Raw genomic sequence first — 18,666 nt, forward strand, 5'->3', positions numbered from 1 at the left:
ATGGGACTCGATCCTGGGACTCCAGGATCATGACCTGAGCCAAAGGCAGCTGCTTAACCAACTGAGCCACCCAGGTGCCCCCCCGCCAAAAAAAACTTTAAAAAAAGAAATAAACTTTTCTCATCAGCATCTTCTTTATCGCTAGAGACATTTTATTTTTTAGTCATCCATCCTAGTTTAGATTAGACTAAATTATATTTATTTCAGCTTAATGTGTTTTGAATCTATTTATGAAGCTATAATTGAATATTTTATCCTAAGCTTACGTGCTCATTTGTCTATTTATTTCTCTTTTAAGTGATGTTCAAAATTTTTGTTGCCAATAACATCTAACACTTGCAAATGTGTTAGGTCACCAAGAAAATTACTAAGTCTTGGTTATTTATTTCCTGGCTGATGTTTTTAAAATAGATTTTTCCAAGGGATTTCTCTCGACATTGAAAGCAAGCATTTATTATTAATTATAATGGCTGTTAAGTGTATCATTGGTTGCTGACGCTCTTGACCGTGTGGCTGACTGGGGGCTGTGGCCCACTGCCCCTGCCCAGCATCACAAGAGAGGATCTATTGCCTATTGATAGCCCCGGAAAAGATCCAAATTCAAAATCTGAAGTATGGTTTCTACTGAAAGCAGATTGCTACGGCAGCATCTAAAGTTGAAATATTATTTCACACAGCTGGGGGCTGTGTGTAATTGAGAGAATATACCATAACCTGAGAGACTTTTAAAGAATCAGAATACAGGGAGCCTGCCTGGGTGGCTCAGTTGGTTAAGCGACTGCCTTCAGCTCAGGTCATGATCCCGGAGTCCCAGGATCGAGTCCCGCATCGGGCTCCCTGCTCGGCGAGGAGCCTGCTTCTCCCTCTGACCCTCCCCCCCTCATGTACTCTCTCTCTCTTATTCTCGCTCTCTCAAATAAATAAATCTAAAAATAAAATAATAAAAAATAATAAAAACTTTGTTTAAAAAAAAAGAATCAGAATACAGAGACTCTTTCTGAAAGATCAATTGGGGGAAAACTTTGCCTTTTATTTGGGCATATCTGGTGGTTGTTTGACCTCGGATACATTCCATCATTTTTCTGGGCCTCGAGTTTTCTAAGTTATAACCTGAGAGGTCTTTTGTGTTTCTCGAACTGTTTTTGAGGTTTTGTCACTCGTAAAGGAATGCTGTTTAATAATCTTAGCAACCTGGGATTAATGGGCCGGCAAAAATTTACAAAGAAAAGAAGACAGATGCCGCTTGGCCAGGTTAAAGGTGTCTAATGAGAGGGATGCTTGACATCCTCAAATCTAGAAACTTTAACTCTAAACCTGTGATGGTTATACAAGGGCCAGGGGGCCCTGGAGTAGCCAGTCTGATGGAGCGCACCCTGGGCAATTATTAAAATGCTTCATCAATTATTTTACCCTAAAACCACAATGTAATAATTTGGGAGAACTACACTCACACATTTTATTTATTTTTAAGATTTTATTTATTTGAGAGAGAGAGAGAGAGAGCATGAGCTGAGAGAGGGAGAAGTAGACTCCCCACTGAGCAGCGAGCCTGTTGCAGGGCTCCATCCCAGGATCCTGGGACCATGACCTGAGCTGAAGGCAGATGCTTCACTGAGCCACCCAAGCACCCCCTACATTCACCTGTTTTAAAGGAGGCATTACAGAGGAGGAATGATTGGCTTCAGGCAGCCTGTAAAGAAGGGTGACTTCCAGGACCCTTCATTCCCATTTCCAAAATCCCTCCTCCGGGGTCATCCCTTTCCTTCCCCTTCCTTCTGAGTCCACAGCCCTCATGCTGTCTTTCTGACTGTCCAAATCCTTTCCATGTTGATTCTCCTAAGCCTGCTTTCCCCCGAGTCTTCCAAACTTCAAATTATTCCCTCTCTCTTCTCTCAACCCCTCCCTTAAAACTCCCATTCATTGAAGACTGGTAATCCCAGGAAGCTAAAGAATTTATTGAGCTAACTCACACTCAGTTACAATGACGCATGTGGACGGGGGATTGCCATTGATTTTCAAATGTGACTGTCTAATAGCGGTACAATTCCAGTGTGGGGGGTTTTCCCACACCCCCAAGCTAGGTATCCTTACAATTCAACTCAATTCTGACACTACTTACCTGGAGAATGCATCAGATTCCAAGCTTAAAAGCTCAGCCCTACAAGACTGCCGCCCCCAACTTCAGACTCCACTCTAAGTCTGGATTGTCATCTGTGCTTCTGACATTCCGGCTATGAAGGGGAGGCTATGAACCCTTCTGGGGTTCAAGTAATTTGCTAGCATGAACTCAGAGAAATATGTTGCTTACTCAATCACTGGTTTCTTGTAAAAGGGTATATAATTCAGGAACAGCCAGATGGAAGAGATGCATAGGGCAAGGTTTAGGGAAAGGAGTGCAGAGCTTCTCTGCCCTCTCAGAGACCGACTACAACTCTCCTGCACTTCCCATGTTCACCAACCTAGAACTCTCTGAACCCCTTCCTTTTAAGTTTTTATGGAGGCTTCATTGTATAGGTGTGATTGATTAAATCACAGGCCATTCAACCTCCCACCCCTCTGCCCTTCCTGAAGTGGGGTGGGACTGAAAGTTTCAACCCTCTAATCCCAGGATTGGCTCCAATGGCAACGAGCTCCCATCTTTAGGTTGCCTAGGTGCTTTCCAAAAGTCGCCTCATTAACATAACAAAAGACCCCTTGATCTCCCTAACCACTTAAGGTATTCCAATGGTTTTGGGAACTCTGTGCCAAAAACTGGGACAAAGACTAAATGTATATTTATTATAAATCATAGTATCACAGTTCTTTTGGAGAAAAAAAGTAACAGAGTGAACAAAATTAAAAGGTTATTTGGCTGCAGGCCTTCTCAGATCCTTTAATATGCTAATGTGCATTTAATAGCATTTAATAGCTATAAGTAGATTTCATCCACATTTTCCCAGTAATAGAATTTTAATATTTCAAAAAACATTTTGAAACACAAGGTGAGAACTTCTGATATATACTATCATTTTAATGGCTTCATAGCATAAAATGTTAGAAATTACCATGATTAATTTTTTTCTGTTCATTTCTGATCTAGTTGTTACAAATAATATTGAACTAAACTTACTTTTATAAAAACCTCATTTCTTTAAGGTAAATTTCCTATTAACGAACTTTCCTTAGATTGCATTCATGGCTTCTCTGGCAACCCACTTCAGCAATCAGAACAGCGGGATTATCTTCAGCAGTGTGGAGACAAACATCGGAAACTTCTTTGATGTCATGACTGGTAGATTCGGGGCCCCAGTATCAGGTGAGATGTAAAAATAAATGAATGACTGAATTATTCAACTAGCCATCTAGAAGGAAGGACAGAAAGAAGGTAGGAAAGAGGTGAGGGAGGAAGGGAGGAAGGAAAATGAAGGAAAAGGAAACAGAAAGGAAGACACGAAGAGGGTTGAGAATTCTTTCTGATTCTGGTTAAAACAATCAGCTCATATATAGATTTCTGTTGGATTTCAAAGTAAATTTATTAGAATTCAAAAAGATGCATACACTTTTTTTTTTGAAGATCTTATTTTTTTATTTGTGAGAGAGAGAGCGAGAGCGTGAGGCGGGAGGAGAGGGAGAAGCAGACTCCCTGCTGAGCCAGGACCCTGGGATTATAACCTGAGTAGCAGGCAGACGCTTAACTGACTGAGCCACCCAGGCGCCCAAGATGAATACACTTCTATGGTTACTAAGATTTTTATTTTTTTAATTTTTATTTTTTAAAGATTTTATTTATTTATTTGACAGAGAGAGGAAACACAAGCAGGGAGAGTGGGAGAGGGAGAAGCAGGCTTCCCGCGAGCAGGGAGCCCGATGTGGGGCTCGACCCCAGGACCCTGGGATCATGACCTGAGCCGAAGGCAGACGCTTAACGACTGAGCCACCCAGGCGCCCGGTTACTAAGATTTTTAACTCTGATTTGAACTGAAGCAAATAATCCCTCAGAGGACATAGTTACCTCTGACTTTAAAACTCTTTAGATCCTAATTCTCACAGTTTAAATGTGTAGTAACAGTGTCCTCCTCTTGCCACCACCCCAAGGAGGACCTGATCCTTTGAATGGTTTTTTTATTTGAATTTTTAAAATTTCTCGAGCACTTCTGTATTCATTTCCTATCGCTGCTCTAATAAATTCCCACAAACTAAGGGGCTTAAAATGACACACAATTATTCTCTTGTAACTCTGGAGGTCAGAAGTCAAAAATCAGTCTGACTGGGCTGAAGTCAAGGTATAGACAATGCTGGTTCATCTGGAAGCTGGAGGGCCTTGCCTCCTGCGACTCTGAAGCTGTCAACATCCCCTCTCCATCAGCCATATCATGTCAGTCTCTACTTCAATGGTCATGTCACCTCCTGGCAGATTCTGACCTCCTTGGCTCTCAAGGGCAGTGTGATCACCTTGGGCCCCCCTGGGTAATCTGGGATAATCTCCCCATCTAAAGATCCTAAATTTAATCAGAACTGCAAAGTCCCTTTTGCCATATAAGGTACCATTTGCAGCTCCTGGAGATTTTAGGAATTGGGCCGATTTGGGAGTCGTCATTCAGCGCCTACAACTTCCTTACTTTCAGCCACCACAAGCTGATCGTTCTGGGTGGACCTTTCCTGCTGTCCTTTGAATGTGTGGATGTAAGCCTTCTTTTTGCCCTGAAAAGTTTCTTTGAATTATATTTTTAAATATAAATTTAAACACTGTTTTTCCTTCTCATTCCTGCACTAAGGTGGGGTGGCATTGGGAACAGTCTGACTTGTGTTAGGCAATCAGGCAATAAGTGGGCACATTGTCTATGGGATATTTTTGAACTATAATAGGACCAATGAAAAGATCACTAGATTTTTATCGTCATCCTAGTGCAGCAATTCTAAACCATGTCAATGATAAAATACTCCTCTCCTTTAGGGTTGACCACTCACAAGCATCCACCCCCCATATACACACCTTAGGACACCACTGGTTAACTCGTGAAGGGCTCCAATTATGTTTTGTTGGTTTTGTGTTTAACTTTTCTTCGCTGTATCTACTATTTTCTCGAATCTGTTGCTGTTTTTTTTAAATTTCCATTTCATGTTGTTTGCTTTCTCTGTCACTTTTCTGCATGTTCTTAATTACATATGCTAAGGATGACTTTTCCTTTTTGCTTCTTCCAATTTCTTCTGTCTTATTTCTGTGATGTTTTCTTTCCTCTTTCTATGTCTAATGGGACCAATTTTTAGTTCCTCCTCTTGTTTGGACATTTCTTTCTTTCTTTTTCTTTTTTAAAGATTTTATTTATTTATTTGACACAGAGAGAGAGAGAGACAGTGAGAGAGGGAACACAAGCAGGGAGAGTGGGAGAGGGAGAAGCAGGCTCCCCGCCGAGCAGGGAGCCCGATGCGGGACTCGATCCCAGGACCCTGGGATCATGACCTGAGCCAAAGGCAGACACTTAACGACTGAGCCACCCAGGCGCCCCTTGTCTGGACATACCTGCCGTGAGTTAATAATGTTCTTTCATGGAGGGGTTTGCTTCATTAACATATTTTAAACTCAGGATGGAATATTTGGTTACAGTTTTCATCTACTACCTGACAACATTTCTTCTCAGTGAGTATTCTTCCTCTATTGGTAGTTTCTGCCCTTCTTTTCTACTTTCTGAAATTAACTGGTGGTTGAATGAGTTGGATTTCCCTAGACCGGCCAGGGGCAGTAGTTTCTGCGGAAGGGGGAGGGACTTCAGCATACTTCTGGCTCCATGGTTCCCTCTCCTGCTAGCAGGGGACTCAGTCTGGTCTTTGAAGTGTGGCCCTTCTGTGTGTTTTCTCTGTGTGGCCACACTTCCTCTGCCTCCCTCCCCAGACTGCACTGGGTCTGGGAAGAGTTCTGAGACCCAGCCTTGCACGTGTAGTTCTCTTGCCCTTAGGAGTCCTGTTTTTGCTGGTAGTTTCAGAAATCTGCCACTTCAGGACCACTCACCTCACTTTTTGTACTTTATCTAGCAACCTTCCCCCAAAACATCACTTAGGCTTCATCTCAGCCCTGCTCGTAAGAGCTGCTTTGCCGCATGGGTGGCCCTTCTCCATCAGGGAGTGCCTTTTTTCCGGTACTGTGAGATCTGCCTCGGCTTGGCCTCCTCAAAACTCCTTGCCCAGCTCCCATGCTGCCTCCGTGCGACTCTGCCTGCTTTTTGTTGCATTTGACAAACTTACAAGTATTTTAAGTTTATTGACTTTTTTCAGACTCCTAGTTTTATGAAAAATGGATGCTTTCTGGTGTTTGTTTTCAATGCTCCTTATTTCCCTGTGTGGGATCTAGAAGGAATAGAGGAAAATTATGATGGATGCAGTCGCCATGTCAAATTTGGCACAAGTGCTTTTAACGCCTTGATTTAGTTTTCCACGCAGCTAAACTCAGAAATAAACAGATATATGAAGTGATAGAAGCAATCTTTCATCACACTTCACAACCAGTTTTAAACCTTCTTATGTGATTTTCTGCTCTGAAGGCTTACAGTTTTCTTGTAACTATTTTGTTACACATTATCTGGCCTGCAGTTTACATAAGCACCTAGAGATGCCTGATGGTTCCTTTGCTTTCAAGGGCTTTATAATGGAAGTTCAAAAATTTAGTAGTTTTTTGGAACTCCCTTGGGTCATCATTTGGTAACAACCATCATTTGCCTCCCACTTTAAACCTCATTCAATAGATGACAAATTGAGCATTTTCTACTTTTCGACTTTGGGAGCGATGAGACAGAGAAGGCTGATTTTTGCAATTACAGTAACACAAAGACCTGAAAACCATAGCACAAGTGTGTTGCCTCTGCTTTCAGTATCTTCCCTTGCAGAAGAAAGCCATAGGTGGATATGATATATATTCACTTTTATATTTCCACTTCTAGGCATTTCATTTATTCCCCATCTGGTGTCTTAGTCTGCTCTTTCTAACATGCTTCTGCAATCTATTTTGTATAGCAGCCATCATTGTTTCAGGAAAACCAATACTTTTCCCTGCCCTTTTGAATCCAGCTTTATCTTCTTGAGGCATTGAAAATTGTCACATGCGTGTATTGTGTGTGTGTGTCTAATACATTTTGTAAAATGTAAAAACCTAAGCACCATAAATTACTTTCTTCAAGTCCTCTAATTTTAATCTGCCTTTACTTTTCACCTGTGAACCAATCTCTAGGCATATGAATGGATATGACTGATTTTTATACCGGTTCCTTCATTCCCAGCATATTGAATATGCAAGCCTGGCACTAAGTGAAGCATAATCACACTTCTTCACTTGGTTCAACTTGACTCAGAAGCAGGTGGTCAACATGGAACCCTTACAGCTTCTATCTTACTTGATTGCACCTTTGAAAAAAAGCATAGAACTGTGCCATGCTATTTTTTTTTTTTTAAAGACATTTCTGGCTTTTTCTCTTACAAGGCCTGCTGCTATGGTCTGAATGTGTCCCTCCAAAATTCATACATTGAAAACCTAAGGCCCAAGTTAATGGTATTAGGAGGTAGGGTCCAAAGGCCTATCATGATTACCTCATGATGGCAGAATTCTCGTGAATGAGATTGGTGCCCTCATGAAAGAGGCCCCACAGAGTCCCCTAATCCCTTCTGCCATGTGAGGATACAATCAGAAGTCTGTGACCTGCAGGAAGACTCTCCCCTGACCATGCTGGCACCCTGGTCTCAGACTTCCAGCCTCTAGAACTGCGAGAAATAAATTGCCGTTGTTTCTAAGCTACTAATTCGGTGGCATTTTGTTATAGCAGCTCAAATGGACTAAGACAAGGTCACAAGTTTAAAAATGTAGCATGGAAATCCATAAAAGTTTGATGATGTATATTCATTCATCTTTCCAAAATGCACTCTCAAATATCACATCATTTGGCATGAGGAAGATTTTCCTTTTTGCTCCTCTCTCTGCTTTTTGATTCGTTTTAATCTTTTAGACCGTATTGGGTCATATTAAGTTCCTTTCTGTTAGGTGGCCTAGAGACGTATAAGAAAACTCACATCTTTTAAAATATGTTGATCCTTTACAAATGAGAAGGATCCCTATTTTTAGTAGCAAGGTCATGCTGCTGAGTCATAGTTGAGTCTCTATTGTACGTAAGTTCATCTACTTACAATGAGTAACATGATAAATTACTAACACTATTTCTTCAGAACTGATAAACACTTATCTGCTAAAATACTTCTTATCTCTGGGTAACATCTCTGTGCTGAGGGTACTCATCCATTGTAATGCTGCACATGGTTCATTTTGTTAGGCCGTGGAGGCTGTGTGTTCATCCACGAGGGGCTCCGTACCTTGTCAATAAGAGTCTTGTGGTAGGTGCTAATCTAATGATAGTTAATTGATACCTAGGAATGGCATGTGCCTCACCGTAAGCACTTATCAGTGTTACATAGTACACACACTGAGAAAGTCTCAAAAAACTTTAAAGTAGTTTGAAGGTAAGAGCAGATGAAAGAACACTCATACAAATAAAGGCGAAGAAGAGCCTACATACCAAATAGAATATAAACAAAAAAAGGGAAGTCATACCGTATATCTCCTGGTCCTCGATGTACAATATATTAATACAAATGTGGGTATATACCTGCCTTTTTCAGGTGTGTATTTCTTCACCTTCAGCATGATGAAGCACGAGGATGTTGAAGAAGTGTATGTGTACCTCATGCACAATGGTAATACAGTGTTCAGCATGTACAGGTGGGTGGTCTTCTCTATCACAGGGATCAACCATGCCGCCATGGCTTGCTCAAAGGATGGCAGATGCCAGGGAGTGTGTAAGAATCAAGAGAACCTGACTTGGCATCACTGAGATCTCCCATATACCAATATATGGCCAAATTATAATTACTGTTTGGGAGGAAATAAATCTGATGAACTTGAGAATAAGCAGGTGGATAAGAGGCCTTGAGCTAATTACTAGCAACACTCCTCATAACTAATCATTTGTATTCTTTTCTTTAAATGATTTTATTATTTATTTGAGAGAGGGAGAACACATATGTGCTTGTGAGAGCGGGGTCGGGGGACAGGGAGTCTTTTTTTTTTTTTAAGATTTTATTTATTTATTTGACAGAGAGAGAGAGAGAACATGCAGGGGGAGTGGCAGGCAAGGGAGAGGGAGAGGCAGGCTCCCCACCGAGCAGAGAGCCCAACGCGGGGCTTGATCCCAGGACCCCGAGATCATGACCTGAGCCGAAGGCAGATGCTTAACTGACTGAACCAGGCACCCCCATTTGTATTCTTTTCTTAACTCATAACTTCTTCCCTTCTTTCTCAGCCTTTTCTTCTATTTTCTTACTCTGGCCAGAGTTTACCCCTATTGATGGTCTTCTCTACTATCTTCCTCAGCTGACAGGTAGAGAGTTGGGAGTAGACCCAGGCCTTTAGGCTGTGCTGTGGATCTGATATTTATCCTAGCAACCCGGCCCTAGAGTTTCTTGTAAAAAATTATTTTAGGGCACCTGAGTGGCTCAGTCGGTTGAGTGACCAACTCTTGGTTTTAGCTCAGGTCATGATCTCATGGGTGTTGAGATCAAGCCCTGCATGGGGCTCCCTGCTCTCGGGGAGTCTGCTTGGAGGATTCTCTCCCTCAGCCCCTCCCCCTACTCACTCTAATGTGCACACAGGCATGCACCCCCCCAAATAAATAAATAAATAAATCTTTAAAAAAATTATCTTAAAAAGAAATATTACTACGTGTTCTGATATAAACTTAGGATGTGGGAAAGAGGCAGAGAGCCAACATCTTTCCCATAACTAAATGGGTGGTGAGTTATCTATGAAAAACTCTGTGGTTGCTATCTTATCCCTGTCATTTTTGATGACTTGGGAGGATTGCCATTTCTTCTGGTGCCTGGCCTCCAGTGGGAGGATGTATTTGAAAAACCAAAAGAGAAAAAGAGAAGTAGGTGAAATTGCTGCAAAAAAAAAAGACTCAAGGGGCACCTGGGTGGTTCAGTCAGTTAAGCAGCTGCCTTTGTTGGAGCTCATGATCCCAGGGTCCTGCAATGGAGCCCTGCGTCCGGCTCCTGCTTGGTGGGGAGTCTGTTTCTCCCTCTCCCTCTGCCTCTCCACACTGCTTGCGCTCTCTCATAAATAAATAAATAAATAAATAAATAAATAAATAAATAAATAAATAAATAAATAAATAAATTCTTAAGAGAGAGAGAGAGAGAGACTCAATATGGCAGCTCAAACACTGCAGAGCTCTATGTTGCTTGACCAGCTCCAGGATGGGGAAGGGCGAGGCAGAGAGGGCAGAGGAGGGTTTGGGTGGAGGCAGGTTGGAAGGGAGGTGCTCTATCTGGGTTCTGAGAGATGCAGACTGGTGAAAGCAGTTCTGTCACCTGTAAAACTGACTTGCAAATTCTCCCTGGTCATTGTCATTGCCATAGTCGGAAGGAGAAAAGAGCAACAGGCTTGTGAAAATGTTTATGCATCACACATTCTATTCAAAGAATACAGTTACAGTGTTGCCCAGCCCTAACTCCCCTCAACCAAGGCAAGGGCAGCAAGGAAAGGTAGAGCTGCTCCTCTGGAAGCAGGGAGATGGAGTCTGGTGAACAGCTAGGCTTCTCTGCTCCTCTGGCTACCAAGTAGCTGTTGAATTCTTCTACATTTAGAGTATATGTCTCCCCATCTCCACCCCCACGGAAGCCAGCCTAAACTGCAGTTCATGCATCCAGCTCAAAGTCCCAAGGCTTAGGGATGAGCAATCCTTTTTATCAAGTCAGCCTCTCAGCTGTTTTTCTCTTTGGCTCCTAATTCTGTCCTCTGGGAGGACCTTCCTTGTTTGTTTGTCTCCATCTAAAAAGTGAGTAGGCTTTCCCTGGGGTCTTTCACAGCCCACTTCCTGCTCATGCAAATTTGAGGTCTAAGAGTATTTAGTCAAACACCCCAAGTCCTTTGTGAGCCAGGTTTGGGTTTCTGGGTAAGACCATTTCTAAGAAACTTAGCAGGCTTTTGTTCCATTTGCTACCAGTCAGTTATACGTGTTAGCAAACCACACCCAACATTCTTTTCTTGACAGTTTTTCAGCCTGTTCTTCCCTTCCCTTGATTCCTTGTCTTCAGGCCCTTCTGTCTTGACTAGTGGTGGTTACCACAAGGACTTCTAAACAATAGATTTAGGTAGAAAGGCAATATTTTTAATCCATCAAGTTATGTCACAGGCCGTGTCTATTAGATTGAATGAGAAGTCTTAATAGGACAACATCCTATTTATCCAACTTTATCTCTGCTATCTCTCGTATAAAAGCACTTGGCTTTTCCAACTCTGTTAGACCTCAACTTTCTAGACTCTCCCTTTCTGCTTCCTGTGCTTCAGACATCTCAGGTTTTGTCTGAACTAGTCTTTTGCAGAAACATCTTACTAAAAGCAATATTTTGGCTTTTCCAGTCCCTTCCTTTTTTTTTTTTTAAGATTTTATTTAGTTATTTGACAGAGAGAGGCACAGCGAGAGAGGGAACACAAGCAGGGGGAGTGGGAGAGGGAGAAGCAGGCTTCCCGCAGAGCAGGGAGCCTGATGTGGGGCTTGGTCCCAGGACCCTGAGATCATGATCTGAGCCAAAGGCAGATGCTTGACAACTGAGCCACCCAGGCGCCCCAGTCACTTCCTTTCTTAGGGTATAGGCTTGGTAGACATAGGGTCTGCTTTCCACGTTATCCGATGTTTTCCTAAATGTTTTGCCCCATCACAACATAGGTCTCCAGCTTTCAAGCCTACAATATTTGTCTCCTCAGTGCTCTCTGCCTGATCCTGAGCCAATGCAACATATTTTAGTTTGGGTTATAGCAAAACCGTCCTTCAGTACCAAATTTTAAATAAGTTAGGGTAGACTAAATTGCTATACCATTAACCCAATGACTTAAACATAATAGAAATCCCTTTTCGGGGCGACTGGGTGGCTCAGTAGTTGAGCGTCTGCCTTCGGCTCAGGTCATGGTCTCAGGGTCCTGGGATCGAGCCCCGCATCGGGCTCCTTGCTTAGCGGGAGGCCTGCTTCTCCCTCTCCCACTCCCCCTGCTTGTGTTCCCTCTCTCACTGTGTCTCCCTCTGTCAAATAGATAAAATCTTTAAAAAAAAGAAATCCCTTTTCTTCTCATGGAACAGTCCAGAGTGGTTGTTCCAGGTTGGGGCAAGTGAGAGAGAGCTTCTGGCAACACAGTCTTCAAGAACTCAGGCTACAACACTTGGCTTCCAAGGTCATTCTGGTCATTGTCATTACCAATCCACATGGCCATAATGAGGAAGAAGCAAGGAGAGATGTTTGGGGGAGTTGTGTTGTCCAACCCTATAAGTGGTACATGTCGTCTTTGTTCATATGCTATTTAGAGGACTTAATCATAGGACTCTAAGTGCATGAGAGTCTGGAGGAGAAGGGGGGGACATACTTTGGTAAAGAGGTGACTGTCCACTGCAAAGACTAAGTATTTGGTACCTTTTTTTCTTTACAGCTATGAAACAAAGGGGAAGTCAGATACGTCCAGCAACCATGCAGTACTGAAGCTGGCTAAAGGGGATGAGGTTTGGCTGAGAATGGGCAATGGTGCTCTTCATGGGGACCACCAGCGCTTCTCTACCTTTGCAGGCTTCCTGCTCTTTGAAACCAAGTAAATATATGAACAGACCAGCTCTTCTTTTGGGAAGACTTATGGCTGAGCTGGTATTGTTATGATCTGAGGGACATTAGAGTTGAGGGTTCTACTCAGGAGCTCAGAAGAAGAATCCACAAAACAGTCTTCTCAAGCGCTCTTGACTAATATACTTGGCATGTTTACTCTTCCCCAGGCACCTAAAAAAGAATTCCCTTCTTGATACAGGTTGGAAATAACTGTTTCCATCAAAGAAGTCATTTGCAAAGAATTTGGCTGCTCTGTTTTTAATTTAATAACAACTTTCAGGAATTCCTCAGGTTTGGGGGTCATCATTCTTTAAAACATTTCAGAGACCAGGGTGCAGTGATTATGATGGGGCTCAGGAGGAACAAGGGCACTTGCCAGGACCAAGTTACCAGAAACATTTGTAAAGCCTAGACTGGGAAGTAACACTTTGATCCAGTGGGTCAATATTTATGAATAAATATAGATATTTTTAGTAGTTTCAGATAGCTTTTAGATAAGAAAAGTATTCACAATGCCCATAAATAATGGACTCCTCCTTTTTTTTTTTAAAATAAGAATACTGCTGTAATTAAATCTTGACTTGTAATGGCTTATATTTTTGGATGTAGAATTTTCTCATGATCCAAAACTGGGTTTATCAGATCTGACTTATTATATTGAATTTTTCCCATTGTGTTTCTTGGATTACAACAGATCTTTGTTGACCCTGGCCTGCAGAACAAGCTTAAAGTGAGGTTACATCCATATATACAGATACAGTGACCTTCTCTCTCTCAATTTAGAAATTACCCCAATAAACTTTACACATACTGATATTTGAAGGAGCTGTAAACTCAGTTACATACAAACTAATGGATACAAAATATAAGGGCATTCAATTTAGAAGACATAAAATAAAATCTCTTAACCTTTTTAAAAATAAAAAATGATACGACTTTTTTGATTACCAGATTTAGGCAATACTTACAATGAAGCTGTGCTCGTTTACTTTTGCCTGTCCCTCCAAAAAGGGACAAGTACAGAAGATAGTACACAGATTTTATTTATTTTAAGCAAAGAAAGCATCATTGGCATATGTGTTTACCTTGATGTCAAATCATATTTAAAATGCACTAGATAGATACCTGTCTGGCACATGTCATTTAATGAATTCCCTTAGAAGCAATTAGCCCTTAGTTTATTTTCTGTTACAATTTGAATTTCCACAAAAGCTTTTAAACTATGGGTTTAATTGTATTGATTATCCCCTCTAGCTAGAAGCAGAAAGAATTAGGGCTGCCCTATTAGCTAACTTGGTGTGCTCCATGCTCAGTTCTGTCTTTGACCCTTTCTTTTGATCTATAAATATTTTTAAATTCTTCCTGACCAACACAAGTAACGTTATTTGTGAATGGATATTAGCCAAAATGTGCTTGACTGGTTGGTAATGTTTTTGTGATTTTGTGTATGTCCCCTACTGCCCCTGGGGCTGTGTGGTCATGGGTGTTGAGGTTTATTATTTCCAGACATCATAAATATTTTGTAAGTGTATCGCCAACAGACATTTGAATGTTGCATGTTGCCCAAAGGGATTCCGTGTCTAAAGAACATGCACTATTAATGAAGTGCCTTAGAAGAAGATATTGGCTTAGTTTTAGATAAAACTGAGGCGAGAGAAATGTAAAAGCGTTGTATGGAAATAAACATACTTTTGTTAAATGTATTGTTTTATAATGTTCTTAATAAAGTTGAATAGTCATACGTTGTAAGTCCCTATGGTTTGTTAACACAAAGTTAAAATATTTTTATGCAGATGATGTAAACAGCCATACATTGATGATGTGGGCACAGAGCATGGTCATTTGTCTACAAAATACTCCACTTTTCAGCTATCCCATTGTTATAACTTCAACCCTCTGCAAATTTAAGACATTGATGTTTGGAGGAGGTCCTTTAATGTAATCTGAATATCTTAAGGGAACAGGAGCTTCATCACATATATGAGGTCTTTCTATGCTGATGTAAATTCTAGTTTTCTTCTTAGTAGAAACACCCAGTTTGGTTGCAGGCAGGTGGAAAAGACTTTAGGCTTGCAAGTAAGTCCCAGGTGTAAAAAAGAGTGATTAGTAAGGAAGGTGGGGGAAGTCAAGATTGATTGTTTCACAATTTTACCCATGACCAGAATTATATCTGGAAGATTAATTTTACAAGTTTTCATAAAATTGAGGATCTAAAAAGGAGGTAGTAGGTAGGTATCATTTAAGCAACCAACTTTTTAAAAAAAATCCCCTTTACCTATTTCACTCATCCCTTCTGTCCCCCTTTGGCAACCGTCAGTTCTCTGTATTTGTCTCTTCATTTTTTTCAAAATTTGTTTTGTTTTCAAAAATTCTATATATGAGTGAAATCATATGGTATTTGTCTTTATCTGTCTGAATCACTTCACTTGGTATAATACCTTCTAGGTCCATCCACGTGGTCCCAAATGGCAAAATTTCACCCTCTTTTAGGGCTGAGTAATATTCCATTTTATAGATATGTGTGTGTGTGTGTGTATGGCATGTTTTCTTTATGCATTCATCTATACATGGACACTTGGGTTGCTTCCATATCTTGGTTATCATAAGTAATGCTGCAATAAACATAGGGATGCATATATCTTTTTGAATTAGTGTTTTTGTTTTTGGTAAATACCCAGTAGTGGAATTATTGGATCATATGGTAATTCTATTTTTAATTTTTTGAGGAACTATCACACTATTTTTCCCACTGGTTGCACCAATATACGGTCCCACCAACTGTTACAAGGATTCCTTTTTCTCCACATACTTGCCAACACTTGTTATTTCTTGTCTCTTTAATTCTAGCAATTCTGACAGGTGGTAAGGTGATACCTCATTGTAGTTTTGATTTGCTTGAACATCTTTTCATGTGTCTGTGGCCATCTGTATGTCTTTTTGGAAAAATGCCTATTCAGGTTCTCTGCCCCCCCCCTTTTAAAGATTTTATTTATTTATTTGAGAAAGAGAGAGAGAAAGCATGAGTGGGGAGAGAAGCAGAGACAGAGAGTCTCAAGCAGACTCCACACTGAGCACGGGGCCCAACGCAAGGCTTGACACTGGGCTTGATCCCATGACCCATGAGATCATGACCTGAGCCAAAACCAAGAGTCAAATGCTCAACCCACTGAGCCACCCGGGTGCCCCCCTCTGCCTATTTTTAGTTGGATGATTTGGTGGGGTTTTGTGTGTGTGTGTGTGTGTGTGTGTGTGTGTGTGTGTGTATGTGCGTGTGTGTGTTCAGTTGTGTAAGTTCTTCATATATTTTGGATATTAACCCTTTATTGGATATATCATTTGCAAACATCTTCTCCCATTCAGTAGGTTGCCTTTTTGGTTTGTTGATGGTTTCCTTCACTGTGCAAAAATAGTGACATTTTAAAGAAATACATTCTTTCACTAGCAATTTGGTTATTCTGAAATACTGTTTATATGGAAGACAAGATAGATGCTTGATTTTTTTTCACTTTTATTTATCAGTTTTTAGAATAATGAGTTGGTGCCCTAGAAATCTTCAAAGGTGATTAATAAGATCTCTTAAAAAGCATTATTATTAATATGATTTTTCATATATTTAATGTGTTTCAATCCACCAGAGTCATTATTATAACTTAATGGCCCCATCTGAATCATCTGTGGGGGGCCCTTCAAGTAACTACCTCTATTCTTTTGACTCAGAATCAGGCTGGTGTAAATCTCTCGGCAGGGCCAGAGGTGAGTGGAAACTGTAGATCTATATCCCAAACAGACTTTTATGCTTTGACCTTGGATGGGACTCCAGTGGCCTGAATTCAGTAGCAACAGGCAATTATGCAAGCTACTTGATATCCTTCCAATGAATTCTGTTGTATTTAAGCCAATAATCTGATTGATCTAAGAGAGAGGAGTAGGAATGGGGAGACAAGTTACGATAAGATGGAGTACAAAAGCAAGTTCAGAAGAGTGACTGCAATGTAACATCATTTATGTAAATTAAAACTACAAAATATGATATATATAAAAATGTAGTATATAAATAGTATAGCTACAGCATCAATAGATAGACTGTGGACCATATATCAAAATCATGGGAGTGCTTATGTCTTATCAGTGGAGTGAGCAGGAGCAGAGAAATATAACTTTGGGTAGGAAGGGAGGGTAAAGGAGATTTTAGTTATGGAAGGTGTTAAAAGCAGCTGGCCTGTGATCTATTTGCTCCCTTTACTACAGGGATGACTTGAGGGTTAAAGAAAAAGGCATGTGACTCTCCTTGTCAATTGTACCTTTTGTATCTATTTACCTTGCGTAAATAGATGAATGCTATTTGCTAGAAGGAAGAAAAATTATCTATTTGATGCATTTAACAGATAGCCCTGGCCATAGCATTACTTATGCTAAATAAACCCAGAATCTAGGAAGCATGGTTCCAGAGCTAAGTAACTCTCTAGGATGTAAAATGAAGTCTGTTAGGTACGTGAGAACCTCATTAGAGACCTAAACTATAGCCATGGGTCAGAGGGTATATTAGTTTGCTAGGGCTCTAACAAAATATCCTAACTCTCCACCGCCAACCCTCTTAATAGTTATATTAGTCTGCTCAGGCTGCCATGATAAGGTACTACAGGCTGGGCAGCTTAAACAACAGAAAACCATTTTCTCACAGTTCTAGAAGTTAAAAGTACAAGATCAAGGTATTTGCAAGTTTGGTTTCTTCTGAGGCCCTTCTCCTTGGCTGGCAGATAGCCACCTTCTGCTGGGTTCTCACATGGCCATCCTTCAGTCCTTGCTCTCTGTGTCCTAATCTTTTCTTGTAAAGACACTAGTCATATTAATTAAGGCCAACCCATATGATTTCATTTGATCTTAGTCACCACTTTATAAGCCCTATCTCCAAATACAGTCACGTTCTGAGGTACTGGGGTTAGGACTTCAATATATGAATTTTGAAGGGACATAAGTCAGCCTGTAACAGAGGGTAGGTGTCCAATGTAGGAAGGAAGGGCCATGTGAGATTTTCAAGGATTCTGATTTGGCTGAGCCTTTCCATGACCTGTATCTTTGAACTTATTAGTAAAACTTGATGCTGGGTAATATTTCTGATTCATGTGAAACCATCCTGGTTGTTATATGTGTACTGTTTCCTTTTAGAAACAGTAGGCTGGAAACAAATATAAAAAAAAATTGTATCAATCTGGATGTTTTCTTTATCATTCTTTGCAATTTTCTCTTTATATTTTTTAAAATAAAAATAAAACAAGAGGGCACCTGGGTGGCTCAGTTGGTTGAGCGACTGCCTTCGGCTCGGGTCATGCTCCTGGAGTCCCGGAATCGAGTCCCGAATAGGGGGGTCTGCTTCTCCCTCTGACCCTCTTCCCTCTCGTGCTCTGTCTCTCATTCTCTCTCTCTCAAATAAATAAATAAAATCTTTTAAAAAAATAAATAAAACAAGAGAAGGGGAGTAAGGAAGCTATGTCTGAACAAAGGTAGGAACATGCGCTAGAGAGGGTCCAAGGAGGTGTTAAATTAATTAAACAAGGAGGCCATTAGACTGCTGTGGTTTCAAAGCCTTGGCAGCCTACTAAACAAACCAAAATCCAACCCTGTAAATGCCTCAAAGTCATGAAATTGAAACCTCAGAACAACCCATCACAAACAGCCAAGCGGACTTTCATCTACAGCTAATCAATCACTTACTTGCTTTTCTTTGTAAAAGCCTCTCCCCAGCTCCTGTTGGTAGAATGCTCCTAATCACTTCCTGCTTGATTAGAATATGTTTTGCTAAACAAACAAACACCTTAAAATTTTTTAACAAGCCTCAGTTTAACATTGGATATGCAGAGAGGGAAGCAAAGAAATCCTGTCTGAGTCAAGGGACAAGCAACCCCTCAAAGGGCAAGGAGCCGAGGAAAAAGGAAGTCACCCTTTGGACCCGGCGAGGAGGCGGGGCCGGAACCCGCCCAATGCGCAGACTCCAGGGCAGGGCCCCGC

General features: G+C 41.0%; 1 protein-coding gene across 2 annotated transcripts in view; it reads left to right on the top strand.

Moving 5' to 3' along the window:
• C1QTNF3 (C1q and TNF related 3) overlaps positions 1-14,431 on the top strand; it is a 23,965-nt gene extending 9,534 nt beyond the window's left edge. For both annotated transcript variants that reach the window (XM_025866664.2, XM_025866666.2), the window contains exons 4-6: positions 3,166-3,295; positions 8,635-8,734; positions 12,494-14,431. In XM_025866664.2, the coding sequence (XP_025722449.1) occupies positions 3,166-3,295; positions 8,635-8,734; positions 12,494-12,653 (390 nt within the window). In that variant the 3' untranslated portion in view covers positions 12,654-14,431. The remainder of the gene's footprint in view (positions 1-3,165; positions 3,296-8,634; positions 8,735-12,493) is intronic.
• Positions 14,432-18,666: the final 4,235 nt, after the last annotated feature.

This window comes from Callorhinus ursinus, unplaced genomic scaffold, assembly GCF_003265705.2.
Source record: "Callorhinus ursinus isolate GAN/ISIS: 27379988/994484 unplaced genomic scaffold, GSC_fseal_2.0 scaffold3, whole genome shotgun sequence".
NCBI lineage: Eukaryota > Metazoa > Chordata > Mammalia > Carnivora > Otariidae > Callorhinus > Callorhinus ursinus.